The 22,122-nt window shown below is 40.0% G+C and overlaps 1 protein-coding gene across 1 annotated transcript in view; it reads right to left on the bottom strand.

Annotated features, from left to right (window-relative positions):
- The window catches only part of GALNTL6 (polypeptide N-acetylgalactosaminyltransferase like 6), a 1,281,746-nt gene that overhangs the window by 71,316 nt on the left and 1,188,308 nt on the right, over positions 1-22,122 (bottom strand). Inside the window, exon 10 of the mRNA XM_032148915.2 lies at positions 14,949-15,170. Coding sequence (XP_032004806.1) covers positions 14,949-15,170 — 222 coding nt within the window. The remainder of the gene's footprint in view (positions 1-14,948; positions 15,171-22,122) is intronic.

Below are 22,122 nucleotides of genomic sequence, written 5' to 3'. Positions count from 1 at the left end.
GATTTGGCTTGAGTTGCTGTTCAAGTTTCCCTCAACTTTTGAATTTCCTGTAGACTGAAGTTAAAGACTTGATTAAATTCAGTTAGATGTTCTTTTGGTTTTATAAAAAGAATATTTCAGGCATGGTTCTTGATTTCCTGGCTTGTCTAAAATGCTTTCACGTTGCATCATATCATACCAGAATGTGTATGATTCAGTGATGCTAAAATTGATCAGTGGGTTTAGGTGATGGTAGCTTGAAAATTTTATTGTGAAGTTTATCATCAATACTTCATCTAAGGTTTTATTATCTAATGAGGACCATTTCTTTAATCAGTTTTTGCATCAGGAATTGCAAAATGTTGATTTAGAAAATTCTTTCCTTTTGAATTTATTATCTGAGCATCTGTATAAAATCCCTCAACTACAGAGCTCTTTGGACATCCTGAAATGCACATTATACCAGAAAAGCCAGACAAATGCTTGTTTCCCTTTAAATGTCAATTTCTAGAGTCATGATTTGGTGCCCAAGCAACTGCCATTTGTGCCCAGTGACTTTTATTTTATTTTTCTTTCTCTCCTAACCCCCTTTTAAAAAGTATCATTTTAAATTTATGACATTTTGTATATTCAATTTGTTTTAATTAATGGGGTCACTTTTTTATTGTTCATGTTGTCTCATCTATGGCAAGTGGGATCCCCTTCTAGCTGACTCCCATGTCCTTTTGACATGACCTCCACCAGCCTTTGAAAACTTTCTTCCCTTTCTGCTTTCTAGAGTAACAAACTGTCTCAGCCCACCGTCTACCTTTCCTGCCCCACAACTAGAATCAGCTATTTCTTCATGAATCTTTAGTTCTATTTGTGAACAATTCTATTTAGAGACCACAACTGAGAGCTAGGTGTGCTCACTGATTGGATTGAAGTTATTTCTAGACTTTTTCAGTGGACAAAGCTAGAATGTGGCTATTTTCCCAAAGTAGCTGATGTTGAAATTTCTAATTCAAGTTTAAGATTGTAGGGTATTTGTTTCTTTAATTTTAGGTTTAGATATCTTTTGATACCTGTTCAAAAATCTTATTTGTTTATAACATTAACTTACTTTTAAATATGTGCACTTGAAAGGAAAGTAAATTCCAAAAATGCTTTACCGAGTTAGATAGGTATATTAGATCTACGTTATTGATGACATGGTTTAGGTTCTATACATCCTTATTCATTTTGGTCCACTTATTCATTCTTGGATCAAGAGAGGTGTGTTGAGGTTCTATTATTAGTATGTTTCTTTCTGTTTCTCTTTAGATTTTTAGCAGTTTCTGCCTTATGTAAGTTGTTTTCAACGGATTGCAGTCTTTGATATTATAATGTCTTTCTCAGCCTCTTTTAACTTTTTTTCTCCCTGTATTCTACCTTGCTTCCTACCAAGATCTCAAACCCTTCTTTCTTATTACTTAAATTTGCCTGGCATATTTATGCATATTCTTTAATTTTTAATCTTTCTGTATCATTTTGACTTAGGTATGTCTCATATACAGCAGAGAGATTTGCCTTTTTAGTCAATCTGAATCTTTTTCTTTCAGTGGATTTATATGTTTGATCTCAGCTCTGACGTACTGATTTATTACATAATTTACTGTTATCTAGAAGGTCTTTTCCCATATGGCCTGTTTTCTGTTTCCAATCTTTAGTATTTAATATGGTTTGTGTTTTTGTTCCACTTGTTGCCTTTACACTAATATTATTTATAATAGCTGAAGCTTCTCTTTTTAAATTAATGCCTAACTCTACCTTTCTCTAAGCAATACCAAAGTTGGCTATAACTATTACTGCTTTTCTTCCATCCTCCCCAGTGTCTAAACATAGATGATACTGTTTTACTCCTGGTTAATGCCTATGTGACAATCAGCAAATGTATTCTGCTTTCCACTCACTTTCCCCACGTGTTACTTGTATTATTTCTACATTGTCAGATTATATATAATTTGTATATTCCTCCATCCTGTAGCCAGTTTCTACCAGACCCTGCAACAAGCTTCTTCAAGCAGCTTTTGGTTTTCTAATGCTCTTTCTCCAGCAGATTGCTCAGAAAGGCTTTTGGTAAAAATAATCCCAGAGCTCTTAAATATTTATAAGTGCTTTTTGATGGCCTTGTGTCTTAGTCTGTTTTGTGTGGCTATAACAGAATATCACAGACTATAATTTTTAATAAACAAATTTATTTGGCTCATGGTTCTGGAGACTGGGAAGTCCAAGATTGAGGGGCTGCATCCAGTGAGGCCCTTCTTGCTGCATCATCCTATGGGGGTGAGAGAAAGAGGGAAGGGAGCCAAACTCATTCTTTTATTAGAAGCTTGCTCCCATAATAACCCATTCCTGTGATTGTTGCAGGAAGTCAGGGACCCTGAATGGAGGGACTGGCTGGAACCACGGCAGAGGAACATAAATTGTGAAGATTTCATAGACATTTATCAGCTGCCCAAATTAACACTTTTATAATTTCTTACCCTGTCTTTACTGCAATCTCTGAACATAAATTGTGAAGATTTCATGGACATTTATCAGTTCCCCAAATTGATACTTTTATAATTGCTTACACCTGTCCTTACTGCAATCTCTGAACATAAATTGTGATGACTTCATGGACATTTATCAGTTCCCAAATAATACTCTTATAATTTCTTATGCCTGTCTTTAATCTCTTAATCCTGTTATCTTCGTAAGCTGAGAATGTATGTCACCTTGGGACCACTATTGTACAAATTGATTGTAAAACGTTTGAACAATATGAAATCAGTGCACCTTGAAAAAGAACAGAATAACAGCAATTTTCAGGGAACAAGGGAAGACAACCAAAGGTCTGACTGCCTACAGGGTTGAGCAGAATAGAGCCATATTTTTCTTCTTGTAGAGAGCCTATACACGGACATGCAAGTAGGAGAGATATCACTAAATTCTTCTCCTAGCAAGGAATATTAAATATTAAGACCCTAGGAAAAGAATTGCATTCCTTGGGGGAGGTCTATAAATGGCCACTCTGGGAGTGTCTGTCTTATGCGGTTGAGATAAGGACTGAAATACACCCGGGTCTCCTGTAGTACCCTCAGGCTTATTAGGGTGGGGAAAAAATCCTGCCCTGGTGAATTTGAGGTCGGACTGGTTCTCTGCTCTTGAACCCTGTTTTCTGTTGTTTAAGATGTTTATCAAGACAATACATGCACAGCTGAACATAGACCCTCATCAGTAATTCTAATTTTGCCCTTGCCTTGTGATCTTGCTTTGCCGTTTGCCTTGTGATCTTCCCTGGCCTTAGAAGCATGTGAACTTTGTTCTCCTTTTTTGCCCTTTGAAGCATGTGATCTTTGTGACCTACTCCCTGTTCATACACACCCTCTCCTTTTGAAATCCCTAATAAAAACTTGCTGGTTTTGTGGCTTGGGGGACATTACAGACCTACCGATATGTGATGTCACCCCGGCGGCCCAGCTGTAAAATTCCTCTCTCTGTGTTCTTTCTCTTTATTTCTCAGACCAGCTGACACTTAGGGAAAATAGAAAGAACCTACGTTGAAATATTGGGGCTGGTTCCCCTGATATGTGATAATAGCATCAATGCATTCATGACAGCTTTGCCCTCATGACCTAATCACCTCTCAAACATCCTACTGTTCAACATTGTTGCACTGAGGATTACGTTTCCAACACATGAACTTTAGGGGACAAATTCAAATCATAGCACCCACCTTCGTACTTGAGGGATAGTTTGGTTGAATATAAAATCTTTGGCTTGTATTTTCTTTTCTTGAGCATCTTTACAATACTGCTTCATTGTCTTCTGGTACAAAATGTGTATACTTCAAAGTCTGATTCATTCTTTGCTTGCATGCAATTTTTTTTCTTGTTTTAACAATACAATCATTTTATTAGAAAGTGTTTCAGTGTTGATGGTTCTTAGTTGGATTTCCCAGATGGTCCTTTTGATACATAGATTCAAATTTTTTATTTTGAAAAGGTTTCTTTGAATTATAGTTTTATATATTAGTTGTTTTTTGTTCTCAGAGGGCTTCCTTCTTTTGGGAATTTTATGTTGAATCTCCTTCACTTACTGCTCCAAATCATTTGACAAATTCTTTTTGTTCTCCTTTCTTTGTTTCTGTTTTATTAGTTTCATTCTCCCTTCTAGCCTCAGTTTCTCTTACTGTGCCTTCCATGGTCTCTTATTGCCCTTTTGTTTCTTCTAATATACCCTTCATTTCTGAAATACTGTTTCTTTCTTTTCTAGTTCATCCCTGAGTTTTATCAGTTCTCTTTCCATAAAATGATGTTTCATATCGTTCTAGCCATCTTATTTCTGAGCAGTTCTAATTCTGATTTGTATGGTTCTTTCAAGCTTTAATTAGTTTTAAGATTGTTTTAGCTCATTTTGAAATCTTATGTTGTAGTTTTCATCTTTATAGCCACTTTTGTAGTATATTTTTATGTGTTGGAACTATATTTGATTCATTCTTATCTTTATCCTTGTATCTCAGCATGGGGTTTTATTGTAAGCTGCTTTTATTTTCCATATATGAATGATCTCATATATAAATGAGATAATTTTCTTGGACTATTAGAGGAAGATTCCTGTGTAGGGCTCTCTTCTCTGTTGTTACTGTGAAGTATTAAAAAATAAGGCCTTTTTATAGGGGCACTTCTCTGTCTCTTAGGGCTCTGCCTGGTTCACAAAAACTTCCTGCTCTAACTCTGTGTTGTCTAGAGTTCTAAAGGTCTTTCCTTTCAAAGCAGTATTGTTACCTTTGAATGTGTTTGTCATTCTGTACTTTCTGAGATCTATCTCTGATACCACCTTCTCTGGTATGGAAGCTTTTGTCTTGCTGGCTTCCTCAGTGTTATATTTTAGATTGAATTCACAGCAGATTTCTTATTCTTTTTTTGTAGAGGGAGGAGGGGAGAGGATGAGTCTCTGTCTTTCCAGAAGGTAGTACTTTGGAGTGTTTCTCAGATATATGCAGGGGAACTCTGCATTAGCATGGTTTACATTACTGGTTCCCTATGGTCTCTTTGCATTGGCCTCAGCTTGGAGCCTGTGAGGGGGTCTTTTAATTCCACTGGTAAGGTGCAGATTTGATTGCTTTCATTCCTGTTCTAGAAAGGCTCTTCTCCTACTGGGAGTGAATGCTTGCTGTTGATTTCTGAGTACTCTTCTTGGAGAAGTAGCAGTACTCCCCTTTTTCTTTTCTACCAATTCTTCATCTCTCCTGGCCCCCACACTGGATCTGCTGCTGTCTGGTGTTCTGGTGACACTAACCTATGTTCTGTAGTACTTGAGGGATTTCTTGTCATCAGTTTAATGTAAGATCATGTCAATGTTGTTTGTTTCTTTCTTTTGCTATCCTCAATGTTCTGTCTGGTCTTGATGATTAAACAAAATCATGGCATTGCCATGCTTTTAGCATCAGAAATGCTAATATATTCTAAGTAAAGAATATTGTAGAAAATGTAGCTTTTCTATTTCTGGCATCATTCCATCATTTTCAACAGGAGGGAAGTACTTGAGTATTGAAATTCAAAACAAAACTACAGTAGTCCCCCGTTATTCTTGGAGGATACATTCCAAACCCCCAGTGATGCTTAAAACCACAGATAGTACCAAACCCTACAGATACAATGTTTTCTCTTATGCATACGTACCTATGTTAAAGTTTACTTTATAAATTAGGCACAGTAAGAGATTAACACAAACAATAATAAAATACAATTATAGCACTCTACTATAATGAAGTTATGTCAATGTGATCTCTCTCTCTCTGTTCCAAAATAATATAATATCATGAAGTCCCATAATATTGTAGATGGGACTTCATAATATAATTGGGCAAAAGTGCAGAAAGTGAGACCATGGATAATGGAAGACTTCCATATTTGCTACAAATTTGTATACAATTCTGACAAAAAAAAAAGCATAGGCAAAGAGTTTGAATGTATATGATTAGTTCCGGAGGACTTAAGTCTAAAACAAGACTTAAAAAAGCTGATTTGTCCTTCCTGTGCTAGAGATTGGTATAGAAAATTAAGCTCCTCCTGAGATTATCTTGTTATTTCAGTTTCTCTTTCGAATGGGCCTAAACAATAGGCCATCCTTTCCAGAAATTGACCAGGCATCATTTAGATTGGGCAATAAAATCTCAACACAAAGAGCCATGCAAGCTCTATAAAAAGGAAAAGGTCTAAGGCAAGATGTAAGTGAAGGCTGAGCAAAATACAACTAGGTTATCAATTAGACAGAGAACTTGGGAAATATAAGGTAAACGTTAATTCCTGCATCTCCTAAAGTCAATAGGAGGAAATGCAATCAAGTGGATCAAAGACACAGAGATAATTGTGAGCAAATGAAACATGGAGAAAGAATTTAGCCACGGAGGCCGATGGGGAGCATACCTCCCAAACCGCAACAGAGGCAGCTATGTTTTGGGTTGCTTCCAAAATCTGAGACTGACCGATGACCTTCAGGTTGCTAAAAAGGTCTCTCCTGTGAATGTAAGAGACAACTTACCTTTTAGCAGCACAGTCACCACACCTCTCAGAGTTTGGAGCAGTGCCCACGATGGCCTGCTGCTAACACAGTGGCTCAATACATTGCAAGGACACTTAGAGGAATATTGGCTCTCATTTTTAAACTGTTGCCTGCCTGCAGATGATTAAAATCAAATTTCAAGCCCAATAATGCATACTGTCATTAGTCTTAGAATTGACTCCCTGGGCTAGGCGCAGTGGCTCACGCCTGTAATCCCAGCACTTTGGGAGGCCGAGGTGGGTGGATCACCTGAGGTCAGTTCAAGATCAGCCTGGCCAACATGGTGAAACTCCGTCTCTACTAAAAATACAAAAATTAGCTGGGCGTGGTGGCGCATGCCTGTAATCCCAGCTACTTGGGAAGCTGAGGCAGGAGAGTCGCTTGAACTCGGGAGGCAGAGGTTGCAATAAGCCGAGATCACGCAACTGCACTCCAGCCTGGGTGACAGAGCAAAAAAAAAAAAAAAAAAAAAGATTGATTCCCTGTTTTAAAAAATTTCATCCCAGGATCCCAGGAACCGCCCCTGCTTCTTTTTATTTGGCTGCGCTATTCCTGTCCACCAGCCTGTGGATGGTTACTGGATGTTTAAGGCAAGTTGAGGGCAGTTGCCACTGTAGAGGCCACTCTTAGTTATCACAGAAGCCAGCAGGTCACTTTGTCACCCCATTGGTAGGGTGGAGGTATTCCTATGTCCAAGACTGGAAAAATTATATTGAACTTTTCTATATATGCTAACTTTCTAAGGATGTGGATTAGAAATTTTGCTACGATAGTTGAGTGAATTCTATTCAATTCTCTTAATTTTTCAATCTAACATTCTCCCAACTGATTTATTTTGGCAAAGATTAATTTTATTCATTCTATTAATTTAGTGTCATTCTTGGAATTAGAAAGGCACTAATTTTCATTGAAAATTAAATACTAAGAAGAATTGATGAGTAGGCTAACATACACTTAAAATGTCATGGACTCCTGTCACATGAATCCAAAAAAGTATATATTTGTGTGTGTAAACATATATCAAATACAAATACATATGTTTATAAAATAAACAGAAAGATAAGACAGAATGTTTTGTTTGCCAAATTTATATATGCCATATAGGAGAAGAAAAAAAATATTGGTTAACTCGGAAGCACCTCTGATTCTGTTATGACTTGAATTAAATTGCAACTGTTGGGGCACTAAGATGTCCAATTTGCTCATCTGGGAATGTGGAATTAAAATTGTGGTTTTTTTTATTTTAATTTTTAATTTTTATTTTATTTATTTATCTTTTTTGAGACAGAGTCTTGATCTGTCACCCAGGCTGGAGTGCAGTGGTGCAATCTTGGCCCACTGCAAGCTCTGCCTCCCGGGTTCATGCCATTCTCCCGCCTCAGACTCCCGAATAGCTGGGTCTACAGGCACCCGCCACCATGCCTGGCTAATTTTTTGTATTTTTAGTAGAGATGGGGTTTCACCATTCACAGAGTGGTCTCGATCTCCCGACCTTGTGAACCGCCCGCCTCGGCCTCCCAAAGTGCTGGGATTACAGGCGTGAACCATCGCGCCTGGCCAAATTGTGTTTATTATAGGACACTTTAAGTTTGTCTTCATAGCCCTGTCTCAATGTTGAAAACTCAGAAAGCACAGAAATATTTGAGAGGATAATGCAGTTCTTTATGTGTTCTTACATTTTTCCCAACCTCGTTTTTGAGCCCTAGAGAGATGACTTAGCATAGTGTACCAGCACTGCCTCTGCCTGAGAAAATAAATGACACATCAAGTCAAGTCTAATACAGTCTGAATGATAAATCATCTCTGAATGAGTGCTTAATTTAAAGATCTGGGTTGATGAGATATAGCACTTAAAGAGACAGTTCCCTGCATGGTTGCCAGGGAAATAGCAGGACAATCTCACTTTGCAGCTTTCCTGCTTGTGAGACTAGATGGCAGGGGAATTCAGGAAAGTTGGCTTTGGCTCTCCCGAAAGAATGCGAGGGAGCCTCGCTCGTTGTGCAGAAAGCACCTGCTTTTTACTCCTGCATCACACATCAGCAGCACTCACACAGATTTTCCCTGAAAGAGACAACATCGCATCCTCAGATGGTCTTTGAGATAATGCACCTCCTAGTGTTGAACTTCCTTTCGTGTAAGCTGATAGGGAGAAACCTGAAAAGCCTTGTGCACTGAGAGAACATTAGAAGAAAGAAGCAAGCAGGTGAAAAGAAGTTAAGAACAGCAGCCTGCAGCAGAGGAGGAGAACTGGAATTATTTAGGGTGCCTGTCTTTGTGAATGTTCCACAATTCAGGGTGACATTAATCTTGAGGTAGGAATTCAAATAAACAGCCTAGGTAGTTCGGTATTGACATGAATTTTTAAAATAAAGATTTTTTTAAAAGTTTGCACAATCGCAAGGTGACAAATGGATGTGCCCAGATTGGCACATTGAGGACAGTAAGCAGACACTTCTTAAAAGAATTTATGGCACTGGTTGGAAAAGACACGTTTGTCTATTTTACATCTTTTATTCCTTATTACACATGATATTTAGAATTCTGCAGAACTCTTCTTTTTAGACTATAAAGGAGCACTCTAAATGACTTTAGCAAATTCATGAATTCTAAGGAGGAGAAGGCGAAAATAATAGGAAATTCAGTTTCTTTCATTTAGCATCTTGACACAAAAAGAGGCACTCCATATGTGAGTGGTTTAAGAATAGTTTTCCACTTTAAACCTGTTCTTACCCTATCCAACATAGCATGGGGGAAAGCACATTGCTTCTATTTGAACAGCACTGAGGGCTGTTCAATTTATTCCATGGTTCAGCATCCTATTTATTCTCTCTGGGACTCATCACCTCCCCACTCTGCCCACTCTCCTTGCCTACCAGAGGATGGAATGACTTCTGGAGAGTACTGCTGTATCAGATGTGACTGTAATCTCTTCTGCCTTTTAAGTAGGAAGCTGGTAGGCAGAGTTGGGAAATTGCTGAACAGAGGCTTTTAACTTTTGGAGTTTCTCCTTCTTCCCCATAGGATGTCAGAACAGAATATTTTGTAACTTGTTTAACTATCAAATGGACCATAGACCCGACCGTTCATGAGAATCAGTTACCTGAGAGTCATTACTCAAGCTGCCTTTCTCACCGAGCTTTCCAAAGAAGTGGACTTTGTGTGGCCGTGGAGGGAGTGAGTGCCCAGCATGCCCTGGGGAGGCTTCACACACACAGGTGTGTGGGCAAAGCAGTGAATGGCAGGTGGGACAACAGGGAGCCAGGATCCCCCATTCATTCATCTTTCATTCATTCAACAAATATTTATGGAGCACCTACTATATGCTAGACACTATGTCTTTCTGCGAAAGAGCAGTAGCAACACAACAAACCAACAAAATCCTTGTGTCACAGAGTTTACTTTCTAGTGGGAGAGATAGATGAGAAACATGATAAAAATAAATTGCATGGCTTGTAATATTGTGATGGATGCTAGGGAGAAAAATAAAGGAGGAAAGGGAGTAGGGAGTGTGTAAGTATGCACGTGGATGTGTGTGGGTGTTGTTGCAATTTTAGATAGGATGACTAGGGAAGACCTTACTGAGAAGATGAATTTTTGAGTGAGGACCAAGAGGAAGTAAGGTTGGGAGCCATATGATTTCTGAGACTGGAGGATTCTAAGCTGTAGGAATAGTAAATGCGAAGGTGCTGAGGTCAGACTGACCTGGCCTGTGTGAAGACTGGTGACGAGGCCAGTGGGCCCTGCGAGGAGGAAGCCAGGGGGTGAGGAGTCAGAGAGGAGGTTGGAGGGGACACAACAGGGGTCAGATTGTTTAGAATCTTATAGGTAAGGACTTTCATTTTTACCTAGAGATAGATGGCAGCCAGTGAAACTTGAATGGAGGAGTGATGGCCTCATCTCCAGTTGGTTTTAAGTGGACTGTGTTGAGAATAAACCAAAGCGGGGTGGGCAGAAGCAGGGAGATGAGCCAGGAGACAAGTGCAGTAATCCAGCTGAATTTGTCAGGGAAATGAGTGGCGGTTTGTAGGCTGTTTATGATCTGTAACATATCCTTTACAAGCCGAGTTCCAAGTACCAGAGCCAAAAATTGCCTAAGCACGTCATTGTTTACCCAGAATCAGGCTGGCACAGACAAGCAGGTGGAAAACTGTTCCAAGTACAAGTGCATAAAATGGTGAGTTGCCCTGCTTCTTGGCCCAGATCTCCCATAAAGGAATCTTGTGTTTACATTGCTGGAGGTTTGTGGTTCCTTCCCATAACTGCTTGAAAAGAACCACCGATCTGCATTCCCCTTTTCACTTTCTTACTAAAATAATAATTGACTTATTACATTTATTTAGGAACTTTGCCCATTCTGACAATTAATTTAAAGTTTATAGGAAACTAAAAAGCTCTTTCACATACTGGATTGGATCCTGGAACAGAAAAAGGACATTAGTAAAAAAAGCTAATGAAATCTGAATAAAGTCCTGTTTAGTTAATAGTATTATAGTAATGTTAATTACTTAGCTTGATTAAATATACCACAGTTAATGTGGTAAATGTCAGGCCTCTGAGCCAAAGCTAAGCCATCATATTCCCTGTGACCTGCACGTACACATCCATATGGCCGGTTCCTGCCTTAACTTGACATTCCACCACAAAAGAAATGAAAATGGCCTGTTCCTGCCTTAACTGATGACATTGCCTTGTGAAATTCCTTTTCCTGGCTCATCCTGGCTCAAAAGCTCCCCCACTGAGCACCTTGTGACCCCCCACCCCTGCCAGCCAGAGAACAACCCCCCCCTTTGACTGTAATTTTCCTTTACCTACCCAAATCCTATAAAACCGCCCCACCCCTATCTCCCTTCTTTTGGGACTCAGCCCGCCTGCACCCTGGTGAAATAAACAGCCTTGTTGCGCACACAAAGCCTGTTTGGTGGTCTCTTCACAGGGACGCGAGTGAAAGTAAATATAAAATGTTAACATTAGAAGAAGCTGGGCGAAGGGTATATGTGAACTTCCTGCACTATCTTCGCAATGTTTCTGTAAATTTAAAATTATTCCAAAATAAAAAGTTTATTTTAAGAAATCCTCTGAAAGGCAAAAGAAATTGCATGTGTCAACATTTTGAAAGTCTTTTTTTTTTGTCAGGGATTAAGTTGCTCAACACATATATCATATATTCTGCACTTTTAATAATTTTTAATCCTTTTCTTTCTTTTTTTGAGACAGTCTCATTCTGTCACCAGGCTGGAGCGCAGTAGCACCTCCCGGGTTCAAGCGATTCTCCTAGCTCAGCCTCCCGAGTAGCTGGGGTTACAGGCACATGCCACCATGCCCAGCTAATTTTTGTATTTTTAGTAGAGATGGGGTTTCACCATGTTGGCTAGGCTGGTCTCGAACTCCTGACCTCAGGTGATCCACCTGCCTCTGCCTCCCAAAGTGCTGGGATTACAGGTGTGAGCCACCGTGCCCAGCCTAGCCACTCTTAAAAATATTATTACCCACCTAGAGTTGGAAAATAATCTTTTTTCATTATTTCATTTTGATTAAGCTGCATTTCAAATCCTTCACTTGCCTCCTGCATTAAATGTACATGTTTCACTTATACTCTCAGAGATCTACTCTGTCTGAGAATTAGATACTTTTAAAAACTAGTATTTAACAGTGCAAACCCTTGTCTTTTATTGATTTCCTTTCTTCTTGCCTTCGTCTCATCCTCTATGTCTTCATTCTTGCTATGCATCACATCTTCACTGAACAAATACAACTGAACCCAACTGGCCCATAAACTATGTCCCCATTTTCTTCTTTCCTAAACCTAAATATGACCTTTATTTGTTTACTGTTCTGAGGCTTTGGGGAAAGAAATTTGCCATTGTGTTAAAAAAGAAAAAAAAAAATCTGTTGCCGGATGTGGTGGCTCATGCTTGCAATTCCAGCACTTGGGGAGGCTGAGGCGAGAGGAATATTTGAGGCCAGGAGTTCAAGATCAGCATGGGCAACATATTGAGACCTTGTCTCTACAAAAAATTTAAAAAAGTAGCTGGGACTGGTGGTGTGAATGTGTAGTCTGGGCTACTCAGAAGGCTGAGGTGGGAGGATCACTTGAGTCCAAGAGTTTGAGGCTGCAGTGAGCTATGATCATGCCACTGCACTCCAGCCTGTATGACAGAGCAAATCCTTGTCTTGGGAAAAATAAAAAATCTGATATTCTCAATGTCTGATTGTTTAAGCTGGAAATAATGAATGCAAATGTCTCCAGGGATAAGGCAAGTGTTGTAAAAGTATGAGGCAATCTAGGGTAATAGATATAAACACACTGGCATAGCCTACTTGGGCTTAAGACGGTTCTGATTTTGATTATTCCTGGAAGGTTGTACCTTTCTTAGAAACTGAGTGGATGATTTGAGTCTATTTAGAAAAGGTGCTATATAAATTCAGGTTATGGTTTAATCAGGTAATGTGGGAAAAACGTGACCAGTTGCAGTTTGCAGAACATAGTAACTGGTAGGAAGAAAAATTCACGTTTCCACATAAGGCAGATAAAAGATTGATGAGATTTTAGCCCTGTAGTGAATCACACAATGATACTGTGGGCTCTTCAAGTGTATTTCTTAGTCGCTAGGCAGGACAGCATTTGAATCATCATAGAAAGATGACAAATAGAACCTTATATATATGTATATATATATATACAAAAAAACTGTAGAAGGAACTCACTTCCCATGCCTTCCAACATGTTAGGATAAAAAAATTCTTTCTGAGATCTGTCTACTTCAAATTTCCACTGCTGTGAATTGAGTCTGTGGTAGACAGTTAAATTAATACAAGCAGGCTAATATTACTAATATTCTAGGGATGTTTTAATAAAATGTTTAAGATGCAAAGGATGAGACCAAATTACTAACTTGAATTAAGCAGACAATGTCAGGATGACATACACATGCAAAAACCATGAGGAGATGGAGAGTGTAGTGGCAGGATTGACTCTTTCCTTCATCCTGGGTGTCCCAGGTATGAAGAGTGACCTGAACACAACAAGCAGTGCACCTGTGACTTGCTGAACACGTCCTCTACAGGGATCTGGAACAGCTCGCCCAGGAACACTGCCTGAGTCCTCTGGCCTCTCCTACCATGCCCTGGGGTAGCCTTTTCTCAGAGCTCTGCAGTCACAGACACTATCTAGGCAATGGTGTCTTCTTTCAGAGACTATAAAACCAAGGATACTGATGATACTCTTCCACAATGCGAGACAATCGACTCTTGATTTCTGAAAGGCTGGAGAAGTGGGATGGTGTGAACATCTAGCCTTGATGCATTTCCCCGATATCCTCTGTTAAGAGCAGGTTGAATTGCTAGGATAAATCCACCCTATCCAATTTTAGTCCTGCTTTAGCACACTCTATTCTACGGAGAAAGGCTATAGTAACAGTATTGAATGGAACCGAACCCAGTGCAATAGTCTTTTCTATGCCAAAAGAAAGATATTTTAAATTTGGGACCTGGGGCTATTCAGCTCTTTCCATTCTATTTCCACTGAATAGAAGTGTTCAGAGGTGGAAAGGTTGGTGCTTATTTAAAGAATCAATGTGGCTGCCTGTGTCACAGTTCTGTACATTATGGAAATGCATTTCTTTATGATTCTGCACAGCACAGCCTGGAGGGGAAAATAGCCAAGCCCCTCATTGCCTTGTAATTGTATATACCAATAGCAGCAAGGCTGTGCACCAGGACAGAGGGTTTTTATCACGTATATCAGGTGCCCATATTTACGCACTTGTATGATAGATATATCAATTCTCTACAAACGCTGATGGTGATTTCCCTAATTTCAAATAAAAATATTTTCTAGGTGTATTTTAAAAATTCATGGCCAGGCATAGGGGCTCATGCCTGTAATCCCAACACTTTGGGAGGCCAAGGCAGGAGGATCACCTGAGGTCGGGAGTTTGAGACTAGCCTGGCCAAAATGGCAAAACCCTGTCTCTACTAAAAATACCAAAATTAGCTGAGTGTCGTGGTGTGCACCTATAATTCCAGCTACTCAGGAGGCTGGGGTAGGAGGATCGATTGAACCTGGGAAGTGGAGGTTGCAGTCAGCTGAGATCACGTCACTGCACTCCAGCCTGGAAGACAGAGCGAGACTCCGTCTCAAAAAAAAAAAAAAAAAAAAAAAAATCATCTGGGGAATCAACAGTGGTCACTAATTCTGGGTTAGGCTATCAACTCTGAAGGCTAAATCTAGTAATTGCTAAAAAGAGGTTGAACATTCATGTATTTGAGATGATTTAAATGAATGCTACTTGGCTGCAGGCTAAAAGTGAAGGTTTTAGCAGACCCTCCTACCATCTGAGGCTATGGGGGAGGCACAGGGTCTCACAGGTAGGCGCAGGTTTCAGGCAACCTTTTCTCACCTCCCCCCAGGCAGCAGGCGGGGGCTCCACTGGAGGGTAGTATTTAGGCACGTCCCAGGCCACAGCAGCCATGAACCATTTGAAGTCCTTGCACTTGAGCTGCTTGCGCAGCTCCTTCTGGGCAGAGATGTCCCCCGTGGAGAGATGCCTGTACTCCGGCCGCCGCTGGTAAATGTACTCAGCAAATTCATCCATCCAGGTCTCAGCTACCCGCTTCAGGTTCTGTGCAGCAGGAAAAAGAAAAAAAAAAAAAAAAAAGGCATTTATTGGTTTATTCATTCAAAAGATGGTTTTTTGTTGCACCAGAAATTGAAAAAAGAAAAGGAAAAGATAGTGGACAACCTCAGGCAGCCCTGGTTGGTGGTTTATGAACAACGAGAGTTTTCGTAACAGCAAGGGGTATGATATAATTAGCCTGCGGCTTCGCACACATTTCTACTTCTGGCATGGGGTTCAATTGCCAGTTTGGTAGTTAATTTATCAGGGCCAGTAAAGATTCAGCTCACTATTACATCAGCTTTCTCATGCCCTCTGTTATTTCACGATTATACATTTTTTATTTTTTACATAAAACTAAAGGTGTTGAAACTGGAGAGAATGAAATTCCTCTCAGGCATCAAATTGCTTAAAGCATTTCCAGAAACAAGAATCTTGGAAAGAATGAGGACAAACAAGCTATTATTCTTTTCCCCCAACTTTAGAGAGATCACCGAGCATTAGTACATTTAAAACTGTGTGTTCTGATGTTCTATGTGTGCAACACAGATATCAGTCAGAATTTAGTAATTTACTGCATGACGAAGTGGGGCTAAAGGAAGCACCAAGTAGCCAGTCTTTTCCACAGATGTGTCCCTGGGGTGAAGGAAGCAGAATGTTGGTGGTGGGGAATAAGCATGGATCTTAGGTGTAGGAAAGTGTGTGGATTCAGTGTAGGAAGCTCAGCCCTTTTGTAGTTTTGGAATTGAGCAAATTACTCATCCATGCTGGATATCAGATTCCTCACCTGAAAATGGCAACAGTAATACATACCTGCATCATGGGGGTGGCTGTAGGATTAAGTAAGGCAACACCTGTAAAGCATTTAGAGTAAGTCTCTGGCACATAATAGGTACCACAAATAGTAGAGCTATTATTAGCAGTAAAAAGAGTGCAGGATTGGAAATTGGAGAGCCTGGGTGTTGAGCTGGCCACACATTAATGGAACTGTTCTGTGGCCTTTAGGTAAGGCATTAGCTGAGATGAGATGCTCTCTGATGTGCCTTCAAGCTCTATGGTGCTAAACAGTAGAGAGAACAACTGCATTTGTGTAGGAGATACCAGTTTTGATGCCTCCAGCTTAAATGTGCTGCAGTACATTTTCACAGGCTGGTGTGCCATAGTCTCTGCTTCTTGTCTCCTGTTCAAATTCTTCTTTCAAGTGCCCAGTTGGTGCGAGCATTGACCCACTCCTGTTTCTCACTTGCACTTAGAAGATAAAATGACTGCAATGGCCAGGAACTTTAATGAGAACCAGACATAGGTGACTAAAGTAAAAGCTAGTGATATTTAGGAAAAGTGCTTTCTCTTGAAAATGACTACAAAATCCTAATTCAGGCCTGGAACTTTGCCCAGAGATCTGCTGGATTTGGAGACACCATCATTGGTACCTCATTCCTAATGAGACCATACATTTTCTTACTCCGCTCCACCCACTCCGTGTGTTCAGTGTCTCCCAGCAGGCCTCTCCTGTCTGACCTTGTCCCTGCTCTTCATTCTCTGTGCACTCCTTGGGTGCTTTTGGTGGATGGTGGGCACCAAGAAGGGCTCTGTTAACCCAGCAAGATGCAGAAAAGAGACAGAGCCACGAAGAAAGCTCGGATTTCTCAGTTCCCTCTGTGTTCCTTTCTTTCTAAGGTGCCTGGGTGCATAGATAGGAAGCTAGGGAAATGACCTTGAGAGTGTGAGAATTGTTGCCTGAGAGATTATTACTTGCCGTTGCTGTGCACCCTACCATCCCGTCAGCATTGCCTGGCCCATAACGCTTTCTACTCCTTGGACTCCAGTTTACCTTCACAGATAGATGATCAGAGTCAACATGGTTTTGTAATATTCTAGCCCTTGCCACCAATTCAGAATTGCCTGATTCATTTGGGGACCAGAAAGGGAACAGATGATGTCTTGAGAGTCCTGCTCTGGGATGGCACTGTGTACTCCATACATAAAACCTCAGCGTGAGTCTGTAATATCATCTTACTATTTTCATTTCATTTTGACATTCTGTATGAAGTGGCATTCTATTTTACTTGTCCTCAGGCCACAATTTCTTTTCTTTGTTTCCTTTCTTTCTTTTTTTTTTTTTTTTTTTTTTTTTTGAGACAGAGTCTCACTCTGTTGCCCAGGCTGGAGTGCAGTGGTGTGATCTTGGCTGACTGCAACCTCTGCCTCCCGGCTTCAAGTGATTCTCCTGCCTTAGCCTCCCAAGTAGCTGGGACTACAGGCGTGTGCTACCATGCCTGGCCAATTTTTTGTGTTTTTAGTAGAGATGGGGTTTCTCTGTGTTAGCCAGGATGGTCTCGGATTTCCTGACCTCATGATCCACCCGCCTTGGCCTCCCAAAGTGCTGGGATTACAGGTGTGAGCCAGCACACCCGGCCAGGCCAAATTTTTTAATGAGGATTAGAATGAAAAAAAAAATTAGTTGATAATATTAAAACCTTATATTCAGAATTGATTTTAGGCTGTAGTTACTATCTTTCCCCCTAAACTGCAATATTAAATAAAGTGGAAATACTTAATTTTCATCAATTTACACCTCTGTGATAAGTGAAAATGAATACAGTTGGGGAATAGCAAAAAGCAGAAGCAAATGACCCAGGAATAATGAGAAAGTGACTTTCTTAAGAAAAAATATGCCTTTAAAATTCTGGTAGCTTGCAAAATGATCTGTCCTTCAGGACTCTGTTTTGTCTTGGATAAGTAAGCACTTTCAGACTGTAAGTGCCATGAAGTTAGGGATAGATCTATTTTTGCCTTAAAAGACCTAGCATCTTGTGTGTTTCCAGAAACATGTGTGTGCTCATCTGGGCATGCTAATCATTGAATTAATGAAAGACCATATGATGAAATGAATGTGAACAAATTCATAGTGTGCATATGTACCTATTGATAAAAGCATTGAAATGGGAACAATTAAAAACAAGTGCTGTTGCTAAATGGCAAAGTTTTGTTGCTTTGGGTTTTTGAAATAGATATGGCAATTATTGCAAAACTCATAGAGGAACTAATTCTGGTGCAGTCAACGGGAAATGGCTCAGAGGATCATGATAAATGCTAACCAGAATAGGCAGTATCAGTAAGTAAAAGAGGCAGGAGTCAGCGTGTTGGAAAGCTGTCACCAAGGGTCAAGTAGGCTTTAGTATAGTTAACTAGGGAACTAACCAGGTAGCTCTGCATCAATGTGTCCTTTTCAAGTTGAAAGACACTAGGTGTGTTGATTTCTCAAACACTCCAAAGCGGCCAGGCGCAGTGGCTCATGCTGTAATCCCAGAACTTTGGGAGGCTGAGGTGGGTGGATCACCTAAGATCAGGGGTTCGAGACCAGGCCTGGCCAACATGGTGAAACCCCGTCTCTATTTTTATGTAAAAAAAAAAAAAAATTAGCCGGGCTGGTGGCAGATGCCCGTAATCCCAGCTACTTGGGAGGCTGAGGCAGGATAATCACTTGAACCCAGGAGGCGGAGGTTGCAGTGAGCTGAGATCATACCACTGCACTCCAGCCTGGGCAACAAAAGCAAAACTCCGTCTCAAAGAAAAACAAAACAACAACAACAACAGCAAAACAAACAAACAAAAACAAACAAAAAAACCCCAAAAAAGCCCCCCGCTCAAAAAAACCACTCCAAAGCAAGCAGTTGGATCATGGATATATTCCAAGGATCATGTCAAATCATCGATTCCTTTTCTGTAGTTTCACAAGAGATGGTAAAACAGAAACAACATAATAATTGCAAAGATGGCAATAACAAGTTTCCCTCTAGCTATAAGTGTTACATAAACATTTAAACATAAATAAAACATCCTGACCATTCTCTAATGTCCCCATTGGCTCATTAGACATTTTGGATTATAGATGCTCTGTTCTCTGGAATTTACTATCAGGAGAGAAACTTTCTAAAGTGTCAATTATTATATTCAAGGAATAGCCCTCACTCCTCAACTAACCAGGTGGCTGGCCAAATGAAATCTTTCTGAGGTCACTATTCTGGAAATAATAAAACATTGTGTTAGTTTGTCACTGGAATCATAAGTCAGTACTTAGTTTTGGGGAAAACATTGGTACCACAGCTGAGAAATATTGCAAACAGTTGCAAAAAGAGAGTTTCATTGCTCTTTTATAGATTGTGGAATAAGTTGACCCACTCCAGGAAATAGTACAATCATATACTCATTGGAGTTCATTGGGGTATTTATATAGGAGCACGCATACCACACATTCACATACACAGAGATAGTCGAGTACGAGCAAAGCAATATTTCTCACTGAAACACTTACGGCTGTTTAAACATGTGCAGAATCATGAAATGGAAACATCCCAATAACAGCTCATGCCAGACATGGCAAAAGAGAAAATAAATTAATCTGAGTAGTCCTATCTTTCTCTGAGATTGAATGGACATTGGTGGACTTGCTAAGATGTCTAAAAAAAAAAAAAAAAGGTATGAAGGGGAAAGAAAGAGTCAAGCATGAATGCCAGGAGATCTATACATGTAATCACTTACTCTTGAACTATCAGACGTTGCATCTCTAGAGGTTGCCTTATATACAGAGCCAGGTGTTAGCTGGGGTTCTTGTTTTTTGAGGTTTCAATAAAAATAACCTCAAATTGCATGTCCCTGTCCTCCTGAAGATTTCTGTGGATTCCCAGGGGTGTTCACACATTCATCCTTCACTTCAATGTTCTGTTTGTGATCCTTCTCTCCTCCTGGCATCTTGCCCCCAGCTTGCTGTCTACCTTCTGTCCTACAGAGACTTGAATGGGGTGCACAGGTATTTTCCCTCATCTCTCAAATGTCTCTCGGTACATCAACTGGGCATAACTTTTACTGAAGATTTTCGGGCAGCAGCAGAGACTTAGATAACAAAACAGCACAGATGATGATTTAAGATGAAGTATTTGACCCCTTGGATTCTTTTCCCTTGGCTGATAAAGGGAATTTCTCCCTGGCTAAAATTTCCTCCCTCTGTCTTTTAGCTTCCTGCCATGGTTCTGCCCAACTCAAAAATCTCTCTCTTACGTCTCTTTTGTGGGGCTGTACCAGAATGTTAAAATTTCTTCTCCCTTCTCATGCCTGGCAACTCATCTTTCTCATTGTTTGTCCTTGCTTATCCTGAGCAAACCATGTTGGCTGCTTTTCCATAACCAAAATGGATTGCCGAATAGGATAATTCTCCAAAAAGAAACAACTGGCCCTTGGATAACACCCCACCTCCAATTTTTTGTTAGATATAGGTTGCCCACTGTTTCAGACATTACAAAATAGGTCCCTAATGGTTATCTTGAATTTTATTCCCCTACATGCAACCTCTTCTTATGTAAACTGCTCTGTTCATCATCTCTGAAAAAATGCAACTACTCTCTGCACTTGTCTGTCTGTACAGGTTCTCCTGACTCAATGTCCTCTCCCATTTGTCTGATCCCACCCACTCTTTGAAACGCTTTTGTTTTTCCTTTCAGTTAGACTTGCCAGATAAAATATGTGGCACATTGTTAAAATTGAATTTCAGATAACAACAAATAACTTGTGTATTAGTCCATTTCACACTGCTGATAAAGACATACCCAAGACTGGGTAACTTGTAAAGTAAAAGAGGTTAATGGACTCACAGTTCCATGTGGCTGGGGAGGCCTCACAATCATGGTGGAAGGTGAAAGGCACGTTTTACATGGCAGCGGCAAGAGACAGTCAGAGCGCCAAGTGAAAGGGGTTTCCCCTTATAAAACCATCAGATCTCGTGAGACTTAATCACTATCAGGAGAACAGTATGGGGGAAACCTCTTCCATGATTCAATTATCTCCTGCTGGGTCCCTCCCACAACATGTGGGAATTATGGGAGCTACAAATCAAGATGAGATTTTTGTGGGGACACAGCCAAACCATATCAATTTGTAAATATAATTAATACTTGTATTATTAATGTTATATGGGACATACTTGTACTAAATTATTTGTCATTTATCTGAAATTCAAATTAGTGAGGCATGCTGTATTTTTACTTGCTAAATAATGGCAATCCTACTCCTGATGTATATAATTTGCATATAACATGTGCTCTATGAATGTTTTTTAATTCATTGAGTGACCATCTATCAGAATCTGGCATGTCTTGTTATTGCCAACACATGAAGAATGTTTCGCTTTTGTGGAAATTATTCCAGAGGAGTTTCAAGCAGTTCTCTGCAGAGAAGCCTGCCATAACACACAGCTGATACAATATAAACACACAGTCCCACTGCTTTTTGTTTTCTAAGAGGTGGGATCCTGCTGGCCCTCTATCTGTGAAGCAAACAGGGAAGCAGTCACAGAATTTGAGGAAACAGCAGGACTAACTGGTAGCTAGAGGTGAGGCTCAGCATGGCCAGAATGAACTGTTTAGGGCTTAATGTTAACCTCAGTGTGAAAATAAGTAGGTGAAGCCTTTCTGTTTCTGTACATCTGAGTTGGCTTTCATCTAGGCCCCAAGTTTAGTGTGGACAAGGGAAATTGAGAGGACCCAAACCCATTCAGGTTGGATCCAAGAGGTTTTCATATGCTAGGGATGTACCCAGCATGGGAGACATGTAAGAGACTGATAAAGATGGGCTACTGGAGCTGAGGAAGATATTTACTTTTTGCTGTAGAAAGCCATTGAAGGATTCTTCTATTTTAAAAATCTGCAGACCTTCATCTTCTTGAATGATGAATAAAATAGAAACTGTTGTTTGGAGCATCTTCTATGTACAAGACGTTAACAGTATTCTCTATTTTTATGTCACCTGTCTGTGGTTCTTTGTGTATCACATATGTTCCTCTATTCAACCCAAACTGGTATTAATCTCTCTTTTCTGTGTTGCTCAAATATTTATCAACACATTCAGCCTTTCATTAGAGGTCTTTACAATTCTAGTCTTGTTTTCTTTGTGCTATCCAACACTA

This window comes from Hylobates moloch, unplaced genomic scaffold (assembly GCF_009828535.3).
Source record: "Hylobates moloch isolate HMO894 unplaced genomic scaffold, HMol_V3 SCAFFOLD_3, whole genome shotgun sequence".
Classification (NCBI taxonomy): Eukaryota; Metazoa; Chordata; class Mammalia; order Primates; family Hylobatidae; genus Hylobates; species Hylobates moloch.
This window is presented reverse-complemented; position numbering and strand designations above follow the sequence as displayed.